General features: G+C 41.2%; 3 protein-coding genes and 1 non-coding gene across 4 annotated transcripts; 2 read left to right on the forward strand and 2 right to left on the reverse strand.

Annotated features, from left to right (window-relative positions):
- Positions 1 to 963: 963 nt before the first annotated feature.
- On the forward strand, positions 964 to 3,903 carry LOC127773302 (S-adenosylmethionine synthase 1). Its single transcript, XM_052299347.1, has 2 exons — positions 964 to 1,097; positions 2,425 to 3,903. The coding sequence occupies exon 2, from the start codon at positions 2,435 to 2,437 to the stop codon at positions 3,623 to 3,625; it is 1,191 nt and encodes a 396-aa protein (XP_052155307.1). The 5' UTR covers positions 964 to 1,097; positions 2,425 to 2,434; the 3' UTR covers positions 3,626 to 3,903.
- Positions 3,904 to 7,972: 4,069 nt separating this feature from the next.
- On the forward strand, positions 7,973 to 12,342 carry LOC127773186 (pto-interacting protein 1-like). The gene is made up of 8 exons (XM_052299213.1): positions 7,973 to 8,199; positions 10,223 to 10,326; positions 10,430 to 10,677; positions 10,754 to 10,880; positions 11,000 to 11,273; positions 11,355 to 11,487; positions 11,585 to 11,671; positions 11,960 to 12,342. Exons 2-8 carry the CDS (start codon positions 10,242 to 10,244, stop codon positions 12,089 to 12,091), a joined length of 1,086 nt encoding a protein of 361 aa, XP_052155173.1. The 5' UTR covers positions 7,973 to 8,199; positions 10,223 to 10,241; the 3' UTR covers positions 12,092 to 12,342.
- Positions 12,343 to 12,599: 257 nt separating this feature from the next.
- LOC127773187 (nuclear envelope-associated protein 2-like) lies at positions 12,600 to 16,773 on the reverse strand. Its single transcript, XM_052299214.1, has 6 exons — positions 16,418 to 16,773; positions 14,903 to 15,347; positions 14,716 to 14,823; positions 13,804 to 14,265; positions 13,591 to 13,692; positions 12,600 to 13,065 (listed from the first exon to the last, which is right to left on the reverse strand). Exons 2-6 carry the CDS (start codon positions 15,095 to 15,097, stop codon positions 12,898 to 12,900), a joined length of 1,035 nt encoding a protein of 344 aa, XP_052155174.1. The 5' UTR covers positions 15,098 to 15,347; positions 16,418 to 16,773; the 3' UTR covers positions 12,600 to 12,897.
- A 2,626-nt stretch (positions 16,774 to 19,399) lies between these two features.
- LOC127775234 (small nucleolar RNA U3) lies at positions 19,400 to 19,621 on the reverse strand. The gene has a single exon (XR_008017911.1). It is a non-coding gene; the product is annotated as a small nucleolar RNA U3 (small nucleolar RNA).
- Positions 19,622 to 22,168: the final 2,547 nt, after the last annotated feature.

Below are 22,168 nucleotides of genomic sequence, written 5' to 3' on the forward strand. Positions count from 1 at the left end.
TTATATGCCAAGGAATAAGGGGCATATTTGAGTTCAAGGAGAATTGCTAGTACAATTCCCATTACTTTTCATAGTATTGTCATATGCAACATCCACTGTCGAAGTTCGTTTTAAACATAAAATATAACTTATATTTTTAGATGAAGAAAACATGTATCCGTGATAATTCATGAAGGCGACAAGGCAGGAGGCACTGGTAGGAAGAAAGGTGAAGGAACAACTTGGACCTTGTCATGCTCCCCCTGTTTATGAGAAGTTGACTCTCTAGCTCTGACTCAAATCGTACTGCATTATCACCGGCTCTCAAACCTTCCGGTAGAGATGCACTCTCTCTCATGTTTTTTTTTTTTTTTGAACCGGTAGAGAAGCACTCTTTTCTTGTCTTTTTTATTATGAACCGGTCGAGATGCACTCTTGCTTGCCTAAAACAGCTTGTTTTCCAAAATTTGGGTAATGAATTAGTTTCACGCTTTAAAAAATATTTACTTCCTAAAATATTTTCTTCTACTATATGAAGTTTATTTTCTAAATATTTTTTTATTAATCAAGCAAACAATCCGTCTCTATAATCTGTGAAAAAATATATTTCAAACAGTGTCTAAATGCAAAAAAAAAAGAAATTCGAATTTTAATTTAAATTAGGCGAAATGAAAAGAGCTCCCTGACCGAATCACGCGTGGACGAGGCGGCCGCAGTCAGCAGCACGGCCAGTGCCAGTGGGGCCCACCGGCGGTTGGTGGCGGGCGAGCTGCCGCCCGGCGGTGGGGCCCACCTCGTCAGTGTCCGTGGAGGGGTGTGAGCGTGTGTGTTGGTGGGTGCGGGTCGCTGTCCGCCACCCAACTCTTCCCCCCCCCCCCCCCCCCCCGTCGCAGCGCGGCGCCCACCGTCCGATCCCGACCGAATCCCATCGTGCGGCCGCGCCCACCCGCCTCCCGTGGTGAGGGGGGGCCTATAAATGGGCCGCGCGAGATCAAGGCCCATCTCGCCGTGCCCGGTCGGATCTAATTAATTTACCTCCTCCACCTCCACCTCCTCCTCCTCCCCCCGATCGGATCGGCCCGGCTCCTCCTCCTCCTCCGCCGCCACCGCCGCCGCAGGTGAGCCGCCTTCCGATTCCCTTGTCCTCGTTGCTGGTGGCGTTGTGGTTGTGTGTTGCTGTTGCTGCTGCTGCTGCTGCTGCTGTCCGGCTCCTCCCTTCATTCTTGCGGCTTGAAAAGGGAGAGGAGGGTTTTAGCGTTCTTGGTAGGATCAAGCTCTCGGGTTGGATCTGAGCTCGTGGTTGGTTGTCTTGCGGACGTATCATCGTGCCTAGATATTGAATTTGTTTGTGCTGGTTTGGGAGGATTATAAGGAGGGTTTATTGCTTTTCTTTCGATCTTGTGGTATGGTAGATTTTGATGGGGTTTCTTTGGTTGGATTTAGGTGTTGTAAGTTTTATTTTTGTCATGCTTGCTTATTATTATGGATGGAGATGGAGAGAGAAGCAGTAGGATGACTTCCTTTGAGATGTTTACTACCTTGATGCTTATTATCAAACGGCTTGCTGATAAAACAACATGCTAGAGCAGTGGTTTTAGTGCTAGTATTATGTCTTTGGCTGTCAGTTGGTTTGACTGTTCTGTGGTAGATTCCAGTCACCTCCCCTTGGTCTTGGGACTTGGAATTCTTATAAAAGAACGGAAATGGAAAAAAAAAATAGATTGGTGCCCCTTCAAAGTTAAATATGCCAAGACGAATTGATATAGTTGTGCTGTTGTTTTATGCGCTTGATTAGTTGATGTGCATGTTTAATGATTTATGATGTTTGTCTTTGTGGAAAGATTGCATGTAAAGAGTATAGTAGAACCCCTAAAAGCTAGTTTTTTTTCCAGGTCTCCAGGATATGTTTACCCCTAAAAGTGGTATATTTATGTGATAGTTACAATACATAGTGGCACCACGATTGATTATGCGTTTATGCTGATTCCCGTAGAAACTTGGTAGATTCCTTGTGCTCTATGCCTACTTGTTGCACTTATAGAGAATGTTGCAAATACCTAACACTTGCCCAAGGAACTTAGAAAATCAGTCAACTCTTTGTAGGGACAACTATTTTAGCCCAAAATTGTGGTCTTGTCAGGTGCCAACTAAACAGCATCTTGGCGTGCCTAAGCTATATAGAGGATTAAAAGGAATGTTTTGTTCCTTGCTCCTGTTTTTTTAACCTGTTTACTCAGGACAAATTTTGTTGCATAAACCATTTGTTCTAGGGATCAGTATTGTCCTCTCAGTGTGTTATGTAAACATTTCCAGAAATCAATTGTCGCTATCAGCTTCCCTTCACATTAGCTATCACTTATACCCCTTTTTTTCTCATAGGCTCACCATGTCCATTTATTCATGATATTTCTTTGTCTAAAGTATGTGAAATACCATTTTATGCAGATAGGAGAAGATGGCCGCACTTGATACCTTCCTCTTTACCTCGGAGTCCGTGAACGAGGGCCACCCTGACAAGCTCTGCGACCAAGTCTCAGATGCTGTGCTTGATGCCTGCCTCGCCGAGGACCCTGACAGCAAGGTCGCTTGTGAGACCTGCACCAAGACAAACATGGTCATGGTCTTTGGTGAGATCACCACCAAGGCTAACGTCGACTATGAGAAGATTGTCAGGGAGACATGCCGTAACATCGGTTTTGTGTCAGCTGATGTCGGTCTCGATGCTGACCACTGCAAGGTGCTTGTGAACATCGAGCAGCAGTCCCCTGACATTGCACAGGGTGTGCACGGCCACTTCACCAAGCGCCCTGAGGAGATTGGTGCTGGTGACCAGGGACACATGTTTGGATATGCAACTGATGAGACCCCTGAGTTGATGCCCCTCAGCCATGTCCTTGCTACCAAGCTTGGCGCTCGTCTTACGGAGGTTCGCAAGAATGGGACCTGCGCATGGCTCAGGCCTGACGGGAAGACCCAAGTGACTGTTGAGTACCGCAATGAGAGTGGTGCCATGGTCCCTGTCCGTGTCCACACCGTCCTCATCTCTACCCAGCATGATGAGACAGTCACCAACGATGAGATTGCTGCTGACCTGAAGGAGCATGTCATCAAACCTGTCATTCCCGAGCAGTACCTTGATGAGAAGACAATCTTCCATCTTAACCCATCTGGTCGCTTCGTCATTGGTGGACCTCATGGTGATGCTGGTCTCACTGGCCGGAAGATCATCATTGACACTTATGGTGGCTGGGGAGCTCACGGTGGTGGTGCCTTCTCTGGCAAGGACCCAACCAAGGTTGACCGCAGTGGAGCATACGTCGCAAGGCAAGCTGCCAAGAGCATTGTTGCTAGTGGCCTTGCTCGCCGCTGCATTGTCCAAGTATCATACGCCATCGGTGTCCCTGAGCCACTGTCCGTATTCGTCGACACATACGGCACTGGCAGGATCCCCGACAAGGAGATCCTCAAGATTGTGAAGGAGAACTTCGACTTCAGGCCTGGCATGATCATCATCAACCTTGACCTCAAGAAAGGCGGCAACGGACGCTACCTCAAGACGGCGGCTTACGGTCACTTCGGAAGGGACGACCCAGACTTCACCTGGGAGGTGGTGAAGCCCCTCAAGTGGGAGAAGCCTTCTGCCTAAAAGCTCCCTTTCGGAAGCTTTTGCTCTGTCCCATTATGGTGTTTTGTTTCCTCGTCGCTCAGCATTGTGATTCTTAACCTGCCCCCCACTGCCATTTATGCCCATGCACGCTACTTTCCTAATAATAAGTACTTTCAAGGGTATTGTGTTTGAATATTTTACCTAGAGGAGGAGGAGGATTTGTTATCTGTTATTGCTTAAGCTTATGTAATGGTGAAAGAAGGAAAGATGCTACACTACTTTGAGAAGAAGAAATGAAACCTCCTATGTTTTGGTTATTCTGTACTTGTATGGTTCCCTGGTGATCTGTGAGTGCTCAGTTCATGTGTTTGCTGAAGCTGGAAGTGACCTTTGTGCCTTTTGAAGTTGTGCATGCAACATGTTTGTTGGTCCATGATGTATAATACCACACCTTTTAGGACACTTGTTTTTGCTATTCCAATTGAGACTTGTTGATTGATGCTGTACACATGATGAATGTTAGAAGTCTGGTGGTGGTTGGTGATCAAACTAAATAAGGAGGGTTTAGATGTCACTAGCAGCTCAGAGTGCATCCAAGGTAAGCTGTCGATTTCACTGACAGCTCATAATGCATCCCATAAAATCGGTTGTCCAAGTCGCTGGCAATCCAACTTGTCATGCTACTAGCTTGGAGTTTAAAGGAGATGCTTTTGGTTTACCAACCATGCTGAGCTATCTGAACCTTCTTAGGCCTGCTTTGGCCTGACACTTAAATCTTGTCGCTCCTAATCTTTGCTCAAATATCTTAGAATATCTATGACAGTTAAGTCTGCCTTAGGCCTCATGACAGTTACCAACCATGATGATTTGCAAAAGATTTTATCAGTCGTCTGCTGCTGCTCCTCATGTTGAAAGCACAGCCTAATTCATGTCCATAGGCCATAGAAAAGCACAAGACTGTCTTTGGGCCGAACATGAAGTCGGATTTCAGGTTGCAATCCAGCACAATAAGCTGAACTTGCCATTTAATAGTGTTAAAAAAATGGATCTCAAACAAATTACAACCTCATCTTTTCGCTTATGCTTATCAACCAATTTGAATTTTGGGGGGGTTTTCATAGAAGTTTATTTTTAAAGCCATTACTTTTAGATAGTTAAAAACATGTATATAAATGTTTTATTCACAAATTATTTGACATAGCGGGCTCTCCTTTTGTGTGAATTAATCCAGTAATATCCTGGTTCCGAAATGCCCATGTGAGGACATGACATGAGAGACTTAAAGTTACTGGCCTCACAAGCATACCATGAAATTGACAGCAATGATCTTACTAGCATTAGTGTACTTACACAAAAAGGCAAAAGAAGAATTAACTTTATGAGTGTGCAAGCAAGCATTGGGTGAAAGAAATTAAGTAGAGCTTAACTGGCACGCTTGCATACACAAAAGGTGCAAGGACATAAGAGGAGAAGATTATCAAGAACAAGTTCATATATTTGCAGGAACAACTGAAACAGTTTTCTACTTTTCATCAGATATATCCTCAAGAAATGATCTAATGTAGTAAGAAACTTTTCACATATTGTAGACCATGTCTGATCAACAATATGTCAGTAAAGAGTGTAGAAGATATTCTCACTCTGTCAATTGATTCAGAGCTACACAAAAGATACTACGGGGTAGTGCATTCTCAATTTGTCTGTCGCATTCATTTGGAGTATCAAACACCTGATTTTGTTCCCAGGAAACGTCCACACAACCCAAAATTCCAACAATCTACAAGAGACTGACAACCAAGAGGAGTTTGGATTTTCTGAATAATAGTGCATACAAAAGATTCAATCACAATAATCTCCGTCAGCTTAAACAGAATCTAAGCTGATCATAAGACATTCTCTTCAAGCTTGTTTGCAGAGTGAAAATTAAATGAGATTAAAAAAATTCAGAGCCAGGAGAGCTAACCCACATGCAAATCATGATTGGATTGGATGTGCCGTCTCCTCCAACTCATGGCTGTCTATTCCTTTCATCCCTATGATGATCATTTCAGAATAGTTTCATCCTATTAGGTGTTTGTTTGTTCTACCATCCAAGCATGCAACTAACTAAACTAACACAATCTGTACTTTTTTTCTCCTACAGAAAATGTAGAGGCTGGGAAGAGTGGAAGAACTAGTTTTTGTTTGTTAAAAAAATGTCAAACCTACCAAATTCAGTCTGAAGAAAGAAAGACAATCATATACTCCGCCAAAGTATAACTAAAGTTCAGAAGCCAACTATAACTACTGAAGATGAGGCTATAATACTATTGAAAATATATGTATAATTTTTTTCTAAAACTTCAATAACATTCATAAGTACACCCAAAACTTATATACGCAGAATATCTTCCCTTACATAAAAACCATAATCTTAAAGAGGCTGAATATAATGTATTTTTGTGTTATCACATCTATGGACTAAAATTAAAGAATTGGAGGAACTTTTCGTTTTGATTGTGTTCTAAACAAAAGAAAAGAAAAAGGAGGAGAAGAATTGGAGGGGCAGGGACAGCAGGGCAGTGGCATGTGATGTGAACCAACCAATGCAATGCAAAGCCGACCCGACCCGACGGCGCGTTTGGTCAGTCAAATTAAAACCGGGTGCCAGCGCCGGTGTGGTTACCTCCTCCCTCACCAACGGTTCAGCCTGCCACCTCACCCTCACACACCAACCCATTACATCTCCCTCTCTGTCCTACGATTGCACAGGAATTTTGGTACACAGCCATCAAGTCCATATATTCTTTCTTCTATTAATTCCCCTGTCTCCCCTCTCACTCTATTTTATTGCATCGTTATATCGAAACACCAGTAATATTTTAGGTTATTATTACAACCATATGTTGTATAGTATTTGTAATACGCTACATGTATATATGTTAGAGTTACATGTGTACATATTAAATTGGTATTAAAATAAAAGGCGTCGTCTAAATGTTACCCATATCATCTTACCTTCAACTCTTTTGTAGGTTCTATTACAGTAAATCTCCGTAATTTCTAAGCATATAACAAATATCATATCATGAAAATGTTAAAATGGCATTTAGAGGATATGATCAATGTGTAACAGTAATCCCCATGACCATTTAATTATATATATCGGTTACCGCAATTTAATTAAAATGAGCATTTTGGACATCATGAGTCCATTTCAACTTTGAATCTGTATGACCCGTTTTTGTGAAACTTTTTTCCTTCACATTCTATCATATGGTGGTGCACACCCTAATACCATTATCATCTAAATGTTTGACATTGACCTATCCATACAAGAAAGGCTCTAGAAATGCATAAATGATCTTTAATTACCAATATGTTCTCTTGAGGTATCGGTCTAAGCCTTGTCAGTCAACGTGGATCCTTGATGGCCCAATCTCCTATAATTTGACCAATTCAATATTGTTGTTTTGATAGAAGCTAAGTCAAAAGTCGGATGAATCAATCAAATGCATTGAATCTATCCATGCCACGTGTGTAAATCATGCCATAAGAACTGATATAATTTAATTTTATACCTCCCTGATGTCAAATTATACCCTAGAAATTTTGAACCTTCTAAACCTTCATATTGTTAGATTAATTTTTACCTTAACATAAGCCACGTTAGAGTGGAACCAACTTTTCAGACTCACGCAACGAGCTGCAATGATATTTATAAGTATTTTAAATGATGACGCCCATAAACTACATCAGACAAAATGTAAAATACCAAAAATATTAGTATTGAGAAAGAAGCAACATAATTCAGTCCAGAATTTAATTTTGAAGCTGTTGAGCAACCCGGGTAGGAACCCAGCCCACTGGCTTATCCTGCGTTATTTTCATCAACTTCAAACCATCTCCGTTAGCACGTAAATTTTTTTATGTAAAAGTTCTTTTAAAAAAATAAAAAAAATCTAATTTTTAAATTTGCAATAATTAATACTAATTAATCATATGCGGTTTCTTGTATTTCACGTGTCGCCGAAAATCTACCTATAACTTTAAAAAAACACACCCTTACTCCTAGCACCACCTTGACTTCTCGCATTTACAAACTATATACATAGTTTTGAGTTCCGCTACTTATAATACGGTTATAATACGAATATAATAAATATAATACTTTTATAAACCAAAAAAAATTATAGAAACAACCCTCTACATCCTCCTGATAAACAAACACACATACATTGGCACATGGCATTTGCTCCTCTGTCAATCAATCAATTAACTTAATTAAAAAAGGAAAAGCTAAAACCAGGAGAGAAAAGCACACGCCTTTCCCCCCCTCTTCTTCTAACACGCGCGTTCTGACGACGAACACACGGAGATAGAGAAAGAGAGAGTAGAGGAGAGAGGAAGCTGCCGCAGCGACGACCAGTTGGCTGGCTCTCTTCTGTAGCAGTAGCAACTAGCAAAGCTGCTGTATTTAAGTTCACCGCGGGTCACCACACCAGCTCACACACGCTGTGCTGCTGCTGCTGCCGCTGCTCCTCCTCCTCCTCTTACATCCCATCCTCGCCGCGATTTCCTTCGCCGCCGCCGCCGGCTCCGTCTTCTTCCCCGGCGCCGGGGCACGCGAAAAGGTGCGATCTTGACGCCGGATTCGGCGCCCTCTCGCCCTCCCTCCCCGAAAGTTCGCTGCTTTTTGCTCCGATCTGTGCCCGGAATCTCTCGTGGGTGGATGGATGGATTGGACTCGGTGTGATCTCTTCTTCTTTCGCTGGTGGTTGCTCCGCCCTCGGGGGGCGGTTCAGGGTTGGGGATTTGGGTGGGTTTGGTGGCTGGTTCTTTGGTGGGTTGCCGGCTCTGAATCTGGAGGGAGCTTGGGTTGGGTTCCCTTTCTTGGTTGGTCAACTTTGATAGTAGCGTTTACTGTGAGGTGAGGGGGAAGAAGAACTAGCTCCTCTCGTTTTTAGCTGTGATTGCTGCGCCTGATTCGTTTGATTCGGTTGTTCGTCTGATTTTTTTTTTCTCGCTGAATTCTGCGGCTTCTTGAGCTTTGCCAAAGACCACGGTGTGTTACTCTTTCCGTTAGTTGGAGGAGAACATGTTAGTTGATTGACAGCTTGTTGCGATTAGCTAACTGCGTGTATTCGAGGTTGCGGTAGCATATCAATTAGGAATAATGTCCAATTTTGTAGCGTCATGATTGCAATTGAAGTTTTACTGTGTTCAATCATTGGCGTAGTACTTGTAGGTATAGGCAAGATTGATGTTTCAGTGCTGTAGGAGTTGTGTGGATTTAGGACAGTGCTAGGGATAAAGATGCGATTGATGATTGGTCGAGCTTCTTTGGCATGCATCCTGAATTGGAGTGGTGCAAGGACATGACCGCGTGAGCTACCGGCATGAGTGAAGCAGTGTGCCCATGCAAATAATTTTTGCATGCTGTTCTTCCATGCTATTCTGTTTAGTCTAGTGCAGACTTTGAAGTGGTTATGAACTTGTCACATTTAATCAGTTGCCTCACAGTCTGCCCTTGTGTTCATAGGATACATGTTTGATTTACAAATATGGCATCCAATTAATAATGCAATGTTCTAACCACTGGAAGGGTGGCTGAATGAATAATTTAATAAAATTTCCATCTGATGTGTATTATTGGTGTCTAGGGCTAATGTGGTATGTAACCCTGTAGGAAATTGGTAATTATCAACGATGCCAATGCAGAATGAGCTGTCTTCTCATCAGCTCTAATAGGAAAAGGTGGTTATTAGTTCTGGCCTTAGGCAGATTTCAATCCTACCTGGGCATCCTTTGCTTAGTTTGTTTCCAGCATATCAGTATATTTGGTTCCAGTGAACTTGCCGTGCTGATCAAGAATTGTAGTGGTTAAGTTTGTCTGGTGAAAGAAGCAGTGTTACCTGAAAAAATGTGGCCAATTGTTTTTTGCCGAATTGAGCACCCCGAATCTAAAACGTACTCGGATTCAGCAACCTTGTCGTCTTCTGAGTAGTATCTTGAATGCCGTTTCTCTTTCCGAAATCACACACATGAGCCAACTCGCTTGTCCGTTTCCGATAATACTGGGAAGAAGAGACAAATGAGAGAACTCATATGTGGTTTTAGTAGCTCAGCACTACCATTATACCATGCACCATGCATTGATACGTGGTACCTTCGAGTAGTTCATCGGGCATTTGTGGACATAATTCATTTGATTGTCCTGGTTGGGTTGAGAAAATGCACAAAAAGTTACATAAAAAGAATAAGGAAATGATGGGAACAAAATGGCTTGTGGAGAAATTACTGATAGATCTTTTAGCACCTCCTTTATTTATTCCACATATGTCATGTTCTATGCATTCCACTCTCTGCAAGGTAAGTGTGAACCCTGAGTTTTCGAAGTTAATTTATTTCATTCACTTTCCTATTATCTCCACACTTTCATCAGGTTATTTGTCCATCTACATAGTATTAACTAGTTCAATCATGTGTCTGTTTGAATGTCTTATGGTGGTGTATTTGTGTTTGCACTTCTGCTTGTGTTTTTCAATTTGTGCTCATTCAATTTCTCTCTCTTTGACCGTCTGTCTGATGCTACTTTTCTGTAAACTAAATGCATGTTGCTGGTTTCTAATAAAAATTTGCATGATTCTGTTCCAGGGTTTGTTTCTAGTAGAATATGTCGTGCTTTGCATGCTGTGGTGATGAAGATACTCAAGGAGTACCAGACAACAGGAATCCATACCCAGGGAACCATCCAGCAAGTAATGGCACTGGGCCTTTTGTTATAATCATCTGCATTGTCCCATTACATACTGTGGTTTACAGATGGTGCTCAAGTTTTACTGAACTGCAATTTGTCTGCAGGGAGCGATGCATATCGCACAGCTGATCCAACTCCAAGAGGTCCTCAACCTGTGAAAGTGCAACCAATTGCAGTCCCCATCATTCCTGTTGATGAAATTAGGGAAGTGACTAAGAATTTTGGTGATGAAGCTTTGATTGGTGAAGGTTCCTTTGGCAGAGTGTATTTTGGTGTTCTAAGAAATGGTAGAAGTGCAGCGGTCAAAAAGCTAGACTCTAGTAAGCAGCCAGACCAAGAATTTTTGGCACAGGTCTGTGTTTATCTCTGTTAGGAATTCTGCAACAAGTTTTCTTTTTCTTGCAACTCATTTCAAAATGCATCCACAGGTGTCTATGGTGTCGAGGCTTAAGCATGAACATGTTGTTGAGCTGCTTGGTTATTGTGTTGATGGAAATCTCCGTGTCCTTGCTTATGAGTTTGCGACTATGGGTTCTCTTCATGATATGCTTCATGGTATGGTCTTTGCACATCTGTGCTTTTGTTTCCTTTATTCATATCTTGAACTCTTGATAGAATTATGGTGTTATTTTAAACTTTGAATACCATTAAATGTGGAAATTGTATGTTTACAGGAAGGAAGGGTGTTAAAGGAGCTCAACCTGGTCCAGTCTTATCATGGGCACAACGTGTGAAGATAGCTGTTGGGGCAGCAAAAGGCCTGGAGTATCTTCATGAGAAAGCACAGCCTCATATCATACACAGGGACATCAAGTCCAGCAATGTTCTCCTTTTCGATGATGATGTTGCTAAAATAGCTGACTTTGATTTGTCAAACCAAGCTCCTGACATGGCAGCTCGGCTTCACTCTACTAGGGTTCTTGGAACCTTTGGATATCATGCACCTGAGTATGTTCTGGTTTTCTTCAATTCTCTATAAACCTTCAGAATTATATCAACTACTAATGTTGGTCTAAATTCTGTGGCCAGGTATGCAATGACTGGACAGCTTAGCTCCAAGAGTGATGTGTACAGTTTTGGAGTTGTTCTTCTTGAGCTATTGACCGGAAGGAAACCTGTTGACCATACATTACCAAGGGGACAGCAGAGTCTTGTGACTTGGGTAAGTTTCAATCGCATATGCTATTCGCGGTTATTGGAATATTCTGGCTTGCATTCTATTTGGTGGGCTGAATTAATGGTTTATTCAACATTGGCAGGCCACCCCAAGGCTTAGTGAAGACAAGGTTAGGCAATGTGTTGACTCAAGACTTGGAGGGGACTATCCTCCTAAAGCTGTTGCAAAGGTATCCGATATTCAGAGACAACCTCTTTTCTGTTTTATCACCATAGGTTATTGAACTAGCAGTCTCCAGAAACTATCTTGACAATGTGCAAAAGGAAGCTGATGGCTAAAGATTAATTAAACAGCTAACCCTAGGATTATATGTCTGAAATTCACATCGTTCATGAAGCATGTCTGGATTCAACATTAAATTTGTCGTAGATCTATTGTTTGCAGCACTTGTACTTGAGATTATGTTTCCTTGTAAGCCCAGTTTTTAAACATTTGTTCTTCTGTATGTTTCAAACAGTTTGCAGCTGTTGCGGCGTTATGTGTTCAGTATGAAGCAGACTTTCGACCAAACATGAGCATTGTCGTGAAAGCGCTGCAACCCCTGCTGAATGCTCGGGCAACTAACCCTGGAGAAAATGCCGGGTCATAAAACTTTGGTCTACCTTTTGTATGATAGATATTAAGTTAAGAAGTATGAGACATCGATATTGTTCTTGCGGATGTGTGGCTGGCTGGAAGTGTGTACATTTGTGATTATTCGTCCCTTGTTGTAATCACCAAGGTTCTAGCAACCGAAAATATTTGATTCTTCGCATCGGGTGAGACATAACTTGTCTGAAGGTGACATGCATATCTATCTACCTAGAACAAGTTACTCAAGAGGGAAAACAAAATTCTGCATCTTGAACTGAACTGAACTGAACTTGCCTTCTCTTGTTCTGCATTTGATTGATCTTTGTGCAGAAGAAATGCCCCCAAATTTGTCCATATTTTCTTCCCATTACCTCAGCATTGCAGATTTGGGCCTTGGCACGGTTGTTCAGAACAAGTGCGTCCTGTTTGCATACTGAACCTCTGAAATTTTCAGAGTTCAGAATCAGGAACTAGCTCAATCAACTGAAAATGCTAAAGATTAGAACAAGCGAACCATGCCAGCATTAACATAACCGCAACAACAGTTGCGGCGGCCAGACATAAATTAAGGTAGATCTGTAACTACAATATTGCTTAATTATGAGCTTACATAAGCTAGCAGCAACTGCACTACAGTACTACAATACTACAGACTAATCTTGGATGTCGGCAAATTCAGTTGGGGAATCATCTGACGACTGATCATGCAGCAATGACCTACTTGACTACATCTCTGGCTTCCTGAACTATAGACTATGAGCAAGGTGCTCACTTAACACTGGAATATACTACTAAGTAGCATTCTTTACACAGGATGCTGTTTCATCGCTTTGTGAGCATCACTAGTGCGAGCATTGACATGGAGGCGATGAACTTGAAGCTCTGGTTCTCCCAGAAGTTGTGCTTGTCATCACGGTATGGGACACTGGGTTGCTTCATGCCCACCTGATCCTTCAGCTCCTTCAGTTGCTTGTCTCTTTTCTCACCAGCCTGAAGAAGCAAGGAGCAATTAGTCCAGTCTGGTATGAGTATATGAGTATTCTTAATTGATCATAGTCTGCTCCAGGAAGGTTGTCACATAAGTTCAGAAACCAAATGACCACTTTCAAAAGTTTTAACAAAAAATTGGAGCAAATACACGGCTAAGACATTGCAGTTTGTTTTTATTTTCATAAAAATAAATGGGCATGGTTATTTTGGCTGGCAGTGAAAATGGGTGATACTAAAAAAATGGGGCTTTGCTGAACGCGTGTTTCTGTTAGTATCAGTTTGACCTGTACATTTTCCACAGATAATTATTGCACAACTGCCGTAGCAGGGATGCTTCATTCACATGGTCTAGATTTGTTAATTTTAACTGTCAGTGATCTTGTTAGATGCTCAGGAATAAGGCGTCATATTCAATCTCAAGTGCCTCGTCCCCAGTTGAGATAACCATAAATGAGCATGGACAGCAATGCTAGAAGAGAACATCATGTTTGATGTGTCAAGGGACAAGGATAAATATGAACATACCCTCTGAAGTTTTCTTATCTGGGACCGTGATTCCTGAAGGCAGAATTCAAGCTTTAGAATTCTCTTTTTCAGTTCCTGGTCGGTTCTCTTTTGTTTCTCCAACTGTTCAACAAACAAGAGATTTCAAGTAAATACAACATTTTAGCACAAATAACAAGTTTCTTTGTAATAGTATTCAGCATTTCTATGGATGAAAGAAAGAGAACCGTATACCTGTGACTCTAGTTCCTTTGTTTTGTTCGTCCAGTGAGCAGATAATATCCTAATTTCATCTCTCAATCTGGCAATCTCTGCATCCTTAGCGTTCAGAAGTTTATTGAGATTATCAATGTTCCTTGGTGATACATCAGATAAGATCTTTAGAAGCTCATTATCTTTGTTAGACCCAACTTTGGCAACTGCATCCATGATATCTGTTTCGATCCTCAAAACTTCATCTTTGAGTTGCCTCTGTGAGTATTCCCTTGCTTCAAGATCCTTCTGGAGATGATCCAGCTGCTCACCTAGCTTGTTGACTCGACGCTCGTGTTCTTTTAGCGAGCTGTCCTTCTCATTCAGCTCTTTTAATAATGACAAGCATTGTGACTGAGCTGATTTGGCTGATGCAGCACTTGCTTCTGCTGTAGCTTGGGTGACTGACAGTTTCGATCTAAGATCGTCCAACTCGTGGAGGTACTGCACATAATTAGAACAGTTATTGAGGAAGTGCATCTGAATTGCAAAAGGGACTCATTAGAGCGTCAAAACCAGCATCAACATTGGTAATTTGGTTTGCGGAGACAATATAAAGTGGAGTCTGAAAGATGTAAAATAGTAGAGTAAAATTTTCTCATCGCCATGAATCCACAAGACCACAACAGTTACAGATTATGAGCTTACTAGGTCAAGAGGCCAAATCATAATTAGTCTAGGATAACAAATTTGATGACAAAACAAATTAATGCCCATGATCAAGAACATAGCTTGACAAATTAATGCACAAAGGATCATTTCTAGCTTGTAAATGCAGAATCAATAAAAACAAGGCCACAAACTCATAACCATCAGTAATGACCCCATGGCTCCAAAATGGTTTAATAAAAAGTGTTTTAACTTGACAAATAAGAGAACCGAGGCAGTTCAGACCTGTTCTGTGCAACCTGTCGACGAACGCAGTTGCTCATCTTTATCATTCAAGCATTTCTGCAGCTTACTGATTTCTTCCTCCATGCTCCTCGCCTTTGTCTCAGCAAACTGTGATAAGTTTTCCCTTGTCAAAAACAAAACTCAACAACAATCCGGCAGGGACCAACTACAAAAACAAGAAACAAACCTTTCTGGTTTGGGATTCCCGAACAAACAACTGCTCCTGTGAAGCAAGTTTGTTCCTCACATCCTTGAGCTCAGCCGCCAAAGACACCACGTTTCTCCTAAAGCTTAACTTCTTCTCTGTAAGATCCTTCAACAGCGGATCCAAATCCGACGAAGACACAGAAGATGGTGGTACCACCTTCTCTGAAACTGACATAGCCAAGCCCCAAAATACTGTTTCTCTTCCAATATTAGCACCAAAAACACTGCTTCTGGAATACTGTTATATTCTCTCCAAGAACAACAAACAGGACGGCTCAGGCCTCACAGCAAGTCATCAAGCACCCCCATGAAGAAAGACAAAAACAAGGGAGCTGAGCTCTTCTTTGACCAAGCCAAACACCTCTGTGGTTGCCTCACAAGAAGCCTCCTATCTCAGGTCAGTATGGGCCAGCAGGTAGCTTTCGCTGCAGAAAACAATACCAATTTTGAGAGGAGATGAAAACATACAATGATGCTTGCTACATGCAACGTGTTCCGCTTAAACTACTGATATGAAAACATCCGCTTTCTTCGGATCAAGGGTACGAGATTGAGTGGAGCCTAGACATTTGGCAACTAAGTGACAGAAGTGTAGCTTTCAGTACTCATCATAATATTATTGTATTGGCAATGAGGAAAAAACAAGCAAAGTATACAAAATATTATTCACACTACAAGTGACTGCCTCATGCCGATCAAATCACGCATCTAATTAGTCAACTGCACGCACCAGGCAGCAAATTTTGCATGTTCTTGGTGCTTGAAGTCAACTTGTTTAACAGTAGAGATTAAGTATGGTGCAACAATTAAAAATAAAATGTGCGGTAGAACAATATAGCTATTTTTTTGGTGTCTGTTCTTGTGTTGGAATAAAAAAGAACTTTTCTGGAATGCCAAAAACTTCTCTTGCGGGACGCTACGACTAAAAAATTACTGAAAAGAAGGATTGAGACAAAACCAGATGAAAAGGAATCTTTCACTGAGCTCACAAAGAGATGAGGACAAAAAGGAGGCTGTCCAGTGTCCATCCGAAAATTTTCAAACAAATTCAAATTTTTGGGGAAGAAACCGAGAGAAGAAAAAAAATGCAGCACAAAAGTCGAGAATTTCCCAGTATGAAATCTGGAGCGTAAGTCCTCATAAATCTCTTACCCTTTCTTACTTGAGGATTAATTAATTAGAGTGTGTGAACACTCTAATTTTCGTTAAGAATAGTTTGGAAGGCAAAAAAAAAATCGAAAATTCGTACAAGTACGAACAAATTTAAAATACTTCAAACAGTGGGGAACAGCATAACTCAAAAACACTCCAGATTCCTTAGATTTGAGTGTAAAAAAAAGCAGAGAAACAGCAGAGAGAGCACTGTAAAATCACCACCCAGAAACTCCGAGCTCTTGATCTTCTCCCATAAATTAGCCAAAAAAATAGCATGAATCGAATCATAGTAAGCATATTTGGAACCAAAGATAAACTCAAGTGCCAAAGAATCCCCTACCTCCATCCGACGATGCAACTCAGCTCCAAGAAACGAGCACGCAGATCACGAGCGAACCAAAAATAAAAATAAATAAAATCCTCGTTTCCCCCTCCACCTCAGATATCTTACTGACTCACTCCACTCTCTCCTTCTCGCAAGCAGCAGCAAACTAGCACCAACTAGGGCTTACGCGTCTTCTTCGGGAAGCGACAGCAGCGGCGCCGGAATCCGCTCGGGGCGGGGAAGGGAAGGCCAGGCAGAAGCAGGCGGCGACTTAACTTGGCACCGCGCACGGAAGGAGCCACGGCGGCGGGGCGCGGCTGACGCGGCGGCGGCGGAGGCGGAGGAGGAGATTGGGAGTGAAGACGATGACGAGAATGGAAGGAAAGGAGGAGGAGATGGTTGGGGTGGTGGGATTTCAAAACCGGGGGCTGACAGGTGGGGCCCACGCGGCCAGCGCGCGGCAAATTCCAAAAATTTTCGTCGGGGTGTGCGCCACGTCGGCGTACGCGTACGTACGCGTGTATTTAATTTGTATTGTACCGTCAGCCGTAGAGGTCATGTGATAGGTACAGGTAATCATCGTCACGAGCCTCGCCTGTGTTTTCTGTACCAGCTAGCTGGATTTTTAATTGTCTGCATTTCACACGGTAATAAAGTTTCAGAAAAATCATTGTAACAACTTTGTACTCATGTCAAGATTAGTAATATTAGAATGCATCGTATGTTATTTTAGGTTGTTATATTTTAAAATGAATATGGCAACTTTCTCGAACATCGAAGATATCAACATTAATACTTTCCTGCTTTTACCAAATCATTTGTTATATAATACCACTACATTTTCCATTAGTAAAATCCGATAAACCGGCCCCAAAATCACATCGGAAACCGAACACAGAAGAAACGTCATATAAGATCCAAATATAAAATTGACACCGATGCATGATATTTGATAACGGAGTTCAGTCGAGGTCTACATCTACGAGGCACTGATTGATTGCAGGCGCTCCTACCCGATCCAGCATATTACAACGTATCAGAGTTATAACGACCATCGGCGAATGCCGCCGGCAGCCGCTACGTTACGCTATGCTAAGTCGCCATACGGTTATAACACGTATGTCTTTCTATTTAAGAGAGATTTTAAGATAGATCCTGACTTTTACTCTATTCCTATACCTAATATAACTCTAAGTTTTAAGCTGTAACTGACTTTGTACACATATTCGACGTAATATATATCAAATTGAGTGATGGAGTCATGAGTAGCTGATTCCATTAACCAAGTTTTGATCCTGATGTCCGCTAATAACGTTACACAAATGGAGATGTTCTTAGTAGGAATATAATTGGGTTGGGGATTTTTTTTATTGGGGATGTGTCCCCGTCCCTCAGCGTACATTAAGAAGGAATATTCATAGGGTTTTTTTTTTATGTTTAATTGACACATGCGGCAAGTGCATCTCTTATATAATTGAAAAAAAATCGTGTGGTGGTATCTCATATAGTGTAGAGTTGGACTAATGCGAGGATGAAAATGTAATCAGAATACCGCCTGCATCGGTATGTGCAATTGTGGACTATGAACCAGATAGTAGGAATTGTTTTTTATTTGCTCACAGTCACAACTCACAAGCTCCTGGAGCTTGCACGGATGGCCTGCGAGCTCCTCCCCCATACGCCGTCACTGCCGCCGCCGCCCTGCCTCCAGTGATGGAAAGTGAGAGGAGAGAAAAGATGAAAAAGAGAGAGAGAGGGGGGGAGAGGTGAGGATGACCATGTGGGGCTCACATGTCGGTGGGTCCCACTTTTGTGTGTGTGAATGACATGTCGATCCCACAATTTTTTTTACTCTAATGCCACGTAAGCAACACGTGGGACGAAGACTGGGTCAACACCGCCATGTAGACGCCACGTCAGCCAAAACCTCTTCCAAAACCATCCAGGGATATAGTTTGCATCGGTTTTGATAGTTGGAGAAGTTGATATACACGGTTTGGTGGTCGGAGGTCATGAATCATACTCAGGTTATAGTTGAGAGAGTCAAAGTATACCTTTTCCCACGCTTTAATCATGCGATTTGGGCTGCCTGATCCATGATGAGTTTTGATCGGCCTATGCTGGATAAATACCAATGGCCCATGAAGAGCAGGGAGGGACAGAGGAGAATAGTGGAAGCAGGCTTTGCAACTATAACAGCAGGCTCCCTTTATTTCCAAGGAATTTTTTCTTTAGATAACCTGCACAGTTACAACAACTAGTGCGTATCTTCTATAAATACTGTTGGAATTCAAATCTGAGCCTAAAATTAAACATAACCGAATTGTTGGTGGCTCAAAGCTAAGCAACCAGTTGCGTGTCTTCAGATAAGGAGTACAAAAGAACTTTTCAGAATGAACATCGGTCTGAAGAGAAGTATCCTAATTAGAACAGAAAACTGGTTCAGACTAAAATGCCAAACAGTAAAAAAACCTCATTAGACATCCTTGGTGAAATAAATTGTTGCAGAGTAGCAAACCATGCTTGTTTTAACGGCGACAAAATCAGGTTTGGAGAGTACCAGGGTAGCTCTGGGAGCCCCCCCCCCCCCCCCCCCCACAAAAAAAAAAAAACTAAAAACTAAACAAGAACTACAATTCCTGAAACTCTCCACAAACATGGTCTTCTCTAAAATGGACATGGCATGCAGCTGAACAAAAACATAAGAATTCTGCTAGCCATCGCTAGCAATTAAATTGATGAGGTGCAGGCTCTGCACTGGTTTAGGTTAACAATTGATCAACAGGGAAGAAAAGGATCAGGCAGTGAGTGAACACAGATAGCAGCTGAAGTGTTAAAAAGGAAAATTAGGAGCCTCGGTTCGTTCAATGATTAGCAGCAATAGGGAAGCTATTGCTGCAGATGAATACAGGTAAATACAATTGCATACCACTCATACCTGAGCAAAAATCTTGAAAAAAAATTACAAACGATGAAGGGAAAAAAAAAAAGGAAAAGTGTCTGTCAGACAACCTCTGGGCCACCCTGCACCGGAGTGAACCAGGCAGGAACGATCCTCTGCAGCCGTCGGATGGCTCAAACAGAGAGCATCCTAGCCGTTAAATCACGCTCTGGCCCGGAGGTTATGTCGCATCAACCAGACTTGAGAGCTTGCCTCCTTATTGGTAAAGGATGCAACGGTACGAGCCTATAGAACAGATCCTGTTCAAGTAAGGTCGTGCCGCAAGTCTCCAGGATGCAGCTTATAAGCAGCTCCCGCTTCTTCAAAACTGGCGAGGTGGTACTAACCGGCAGCGTCTTGCTTTGCCTTCCGTCAGTTGCGTAATGGGTCCGGCCCATCTAAACTCTCTCCAAGCTACCGTCTGCACTCTATTATCCTGAGAGCAAGTATAATAGTGAGCTATAAGCCTACTATAAGCTTATGTAGAGGAGAGAGGTAAACAAAAGAGAATGGTGCTGGCTCTTATGCAAGAGCTAGCTTAAGTGAGAGATATAGATAGAAGAAAAAAATTATAGCTAACATTATAGCTAATCTATTATATGTGTTGACTTTAGTATAGGCTAATAGTAGGAAGTGGGCTATATTATTATCCTTGCTCTGAGACAGATTAGCACAAGCAATGGATAGATTAATTTATAACAGTTGAGCTGGAAAAAAAATCATATGACAACTGACAAAATTGCTGCAGTGTATCAAACTGTCACAACTAATAAGTCATAGGCGAACGGTTTCGTGAACCCTGCTAATAAGTTGCTCCAATTGCATATTTGCATTCAGTAACTAAACAAATACAATCATTACCAACTGTAATCTTGGTCATTTTATATCCAGCTGACCACCTTGGACCAAATGTGTTTAGCCACTGTATTATTTTAGGAAACAAAGGGCTGATTTATTTGTTTCTGGATTAGTAAAAAGAAACACAGGAAACAAACTTATCAATGCCTCCGCTAAACAAGTTATCTGAATTCCATCTCTCAAGCAAGAATATCAGCTTAGCTATAGACAACGGGAGATTATTCCCTCGGTGGATTGGATTTGCAACCTGGTAAGTGCTCGATTGATCATGTTCTGTGTGCTTCTTTGATCGAGTTATGCATCCAGTGATCGGGATAGTGGCAAGTGATGGGGCAAACAGAGAAAACTGGGGGTCGGAGTTCAGTTATCCGACTCCCTTTGCTTCAGAGAATTTGAGCAGAATATGCCTAAACAGATATCTGGAAAATTTGATGGCAGCATTCTTCTTGTTACTCCTCAGAGGAAACTCAATCAAAAAAGAATGCGATGTCTCTTCTCTGAAGAGGATGATGAAGAAGAAACAAGCAAACACCAGTTGCCAGCTGAAGTCTTCTTTGATTCGCAGATATATCATGTATTTCACCTTCGATTCTTCTGACAGAAAAATAATGCACGTCCGTCTTCTCTGAAGAATCGAGCCAGCTGCACCCATTCTTCAGATAATAAAGGCATTTCTTCAGAACAACAGCAATCGTAATTAAGTAATGACATAGATCTTGTCTGAAAAAATAATATAAATAGCATCGTAGCATGGTCAGGATTTATTTAGACAGAGAGAGTATTTTTTTACATTTCATATATATATATATATATATATATATATATATATATATATATATATATATATATATATATATATATATATATATATATATATATATATATATATATATATATACACTCATATGGGGCACCATGGTATGAAATACACAAATTCAATCAAAATTTTCAAATTGTGAGTATATACCTAGTTATAAATATTCGATTCATACCTACACCTCTCAACAAAACAACTCAAAATTTAACTTTATTTCACAATCCAATATTATATACCTAACTAATTATATGTTTGGATGCCATATACCTAGAATCAAAATATAACAAAAACATGTTTAAACTAAGTTCAAACTTGTTTTGAACTAGTTAGTAAAGTAGTTAATGTTAATATCTAAACATTTAAAAAAATTTCATATTCATTTGAACCATGGAGCCCGGGCACCATGGAGCACCAAACAAATTTAATATATATATATATATATATATATATATATATATATATATATATATATATATATATATATATATTAGAGATACTACTAACATGCGCTTTCCATTTTTCTTTTAATTTTCTACTTTTCCTATTCGTTACTTCTTTTTCAAATTTAGCCCATATACGAAAGGGCGATGTACCTCAGCATAGCTCACCCTCGTTGTGTGGAGGCTCACCAAAAAAAGGTGACTTGCCTGAATGTGCACATTACACATGTGTCACATGAGCATGAATGTGCACATTACCCATATGTATGCCTTGTATATATATCTCACAATGTGAGAGCTGATTTTGGAGTATTTCAACATAGTTCTCTTTTTTAATTAGCTTTTAAGTTGCTACTAAGAAAAACTATTGCTTCAATAGGCAGCTTGAAGTATCATGCATTAGTTTGGTGCTATATACCTAAGGTTAGCCACAATGTGGCCATAAGGGGCTATAACCTAATACATTGTGGAGATTTTAAGATAGGCTCAGGTTAGAGGCAATTTATAGACCAGTCATACAAAACTTCTCTCTCCTACACTCTGGCTTCTCTCTATGTTGGGAGGTTGAAAAGGGTAAACATTTTATTTTGTTATGGGACCTACCTTAACACCAACTTTAGCGTTATACATTGTAGAGATCACAACATATTTAGTGTGGACCACCTTGTGGTCATGTTAGGCCATATACGTTGAGAATTCTCTAAGAAATA

Source organism: Oryza glaberrima, chromosome 5 (genome assembly GCF_000147395.1).
Source record: "Oryza glaberrima chromosome 5, OglaRS2, whole genome shotgun sequence".
NCBI lineage: Eukaryota > Viridiplantae > Streptophyta > Magnoliopsida > Poales > Poaceae > Oryza > Oryza glaberrima.

What these genes read in the sequence shown, in the direction of transcription:
- LOC127773186 (XM_052299213.1), top strand. Translation starts at nt 10,242, where the DNA reads ATGTCGTGCTTTGCATGCTGTGGTGATGAAGATACTCAAGGAGTACCA. An exon ending in CCCAGGGAACCATCCAGCAA is followed by an intron (nt 10,327 to 10,429) that starts GTAATGGCACTG and finishes ATTTGTCTGCAG; the next exon opens with GGAGCGATGCATATCGCACA. An exon ending in CTCCTAAAGCTGTTGCAAAG is followed by an intron (nt 11,672 to 11,959) that starts GTATCCGATATT and finishes TGTTTCAAACAG; the next exon opens with TTTGCAGCTGTTGCGGCGTT.
- LOC127773187 (XM_052299214.1), bottom strand. Translation starts at nt 15,097, where the DNA reads ATGTCAGTTTCAGAGAAGGTGGTACCACCATCTTCTGTGTCTTCGTCG. An exon ending in GGGAATCCCAAACCAGAAAG is followed by an intron (nt 14,824 to 14,902) that starts GTTTGTTTCTTG and finishes AACTTATCACAG; the next exon opens with TTTGCTGAGACAAAGGCGAG. An exon ending in AGATAAGAAAACTTCAGAGG is followed by an intron (nt 13,066 to 13,590) that starts GTATGTTCATAT and finishes TTGCTTCTTCAG; the next exon opens with GCTGGTGAGAAAAGAGACAA.
- LOC127773302 (XM_052299347.1), top strand. Translation starts at nt 2,435, where the DNA reads ATGGCCGCACTTGATACCTTCCTCTTTACCTCGGAGTCCGTGAACGAG.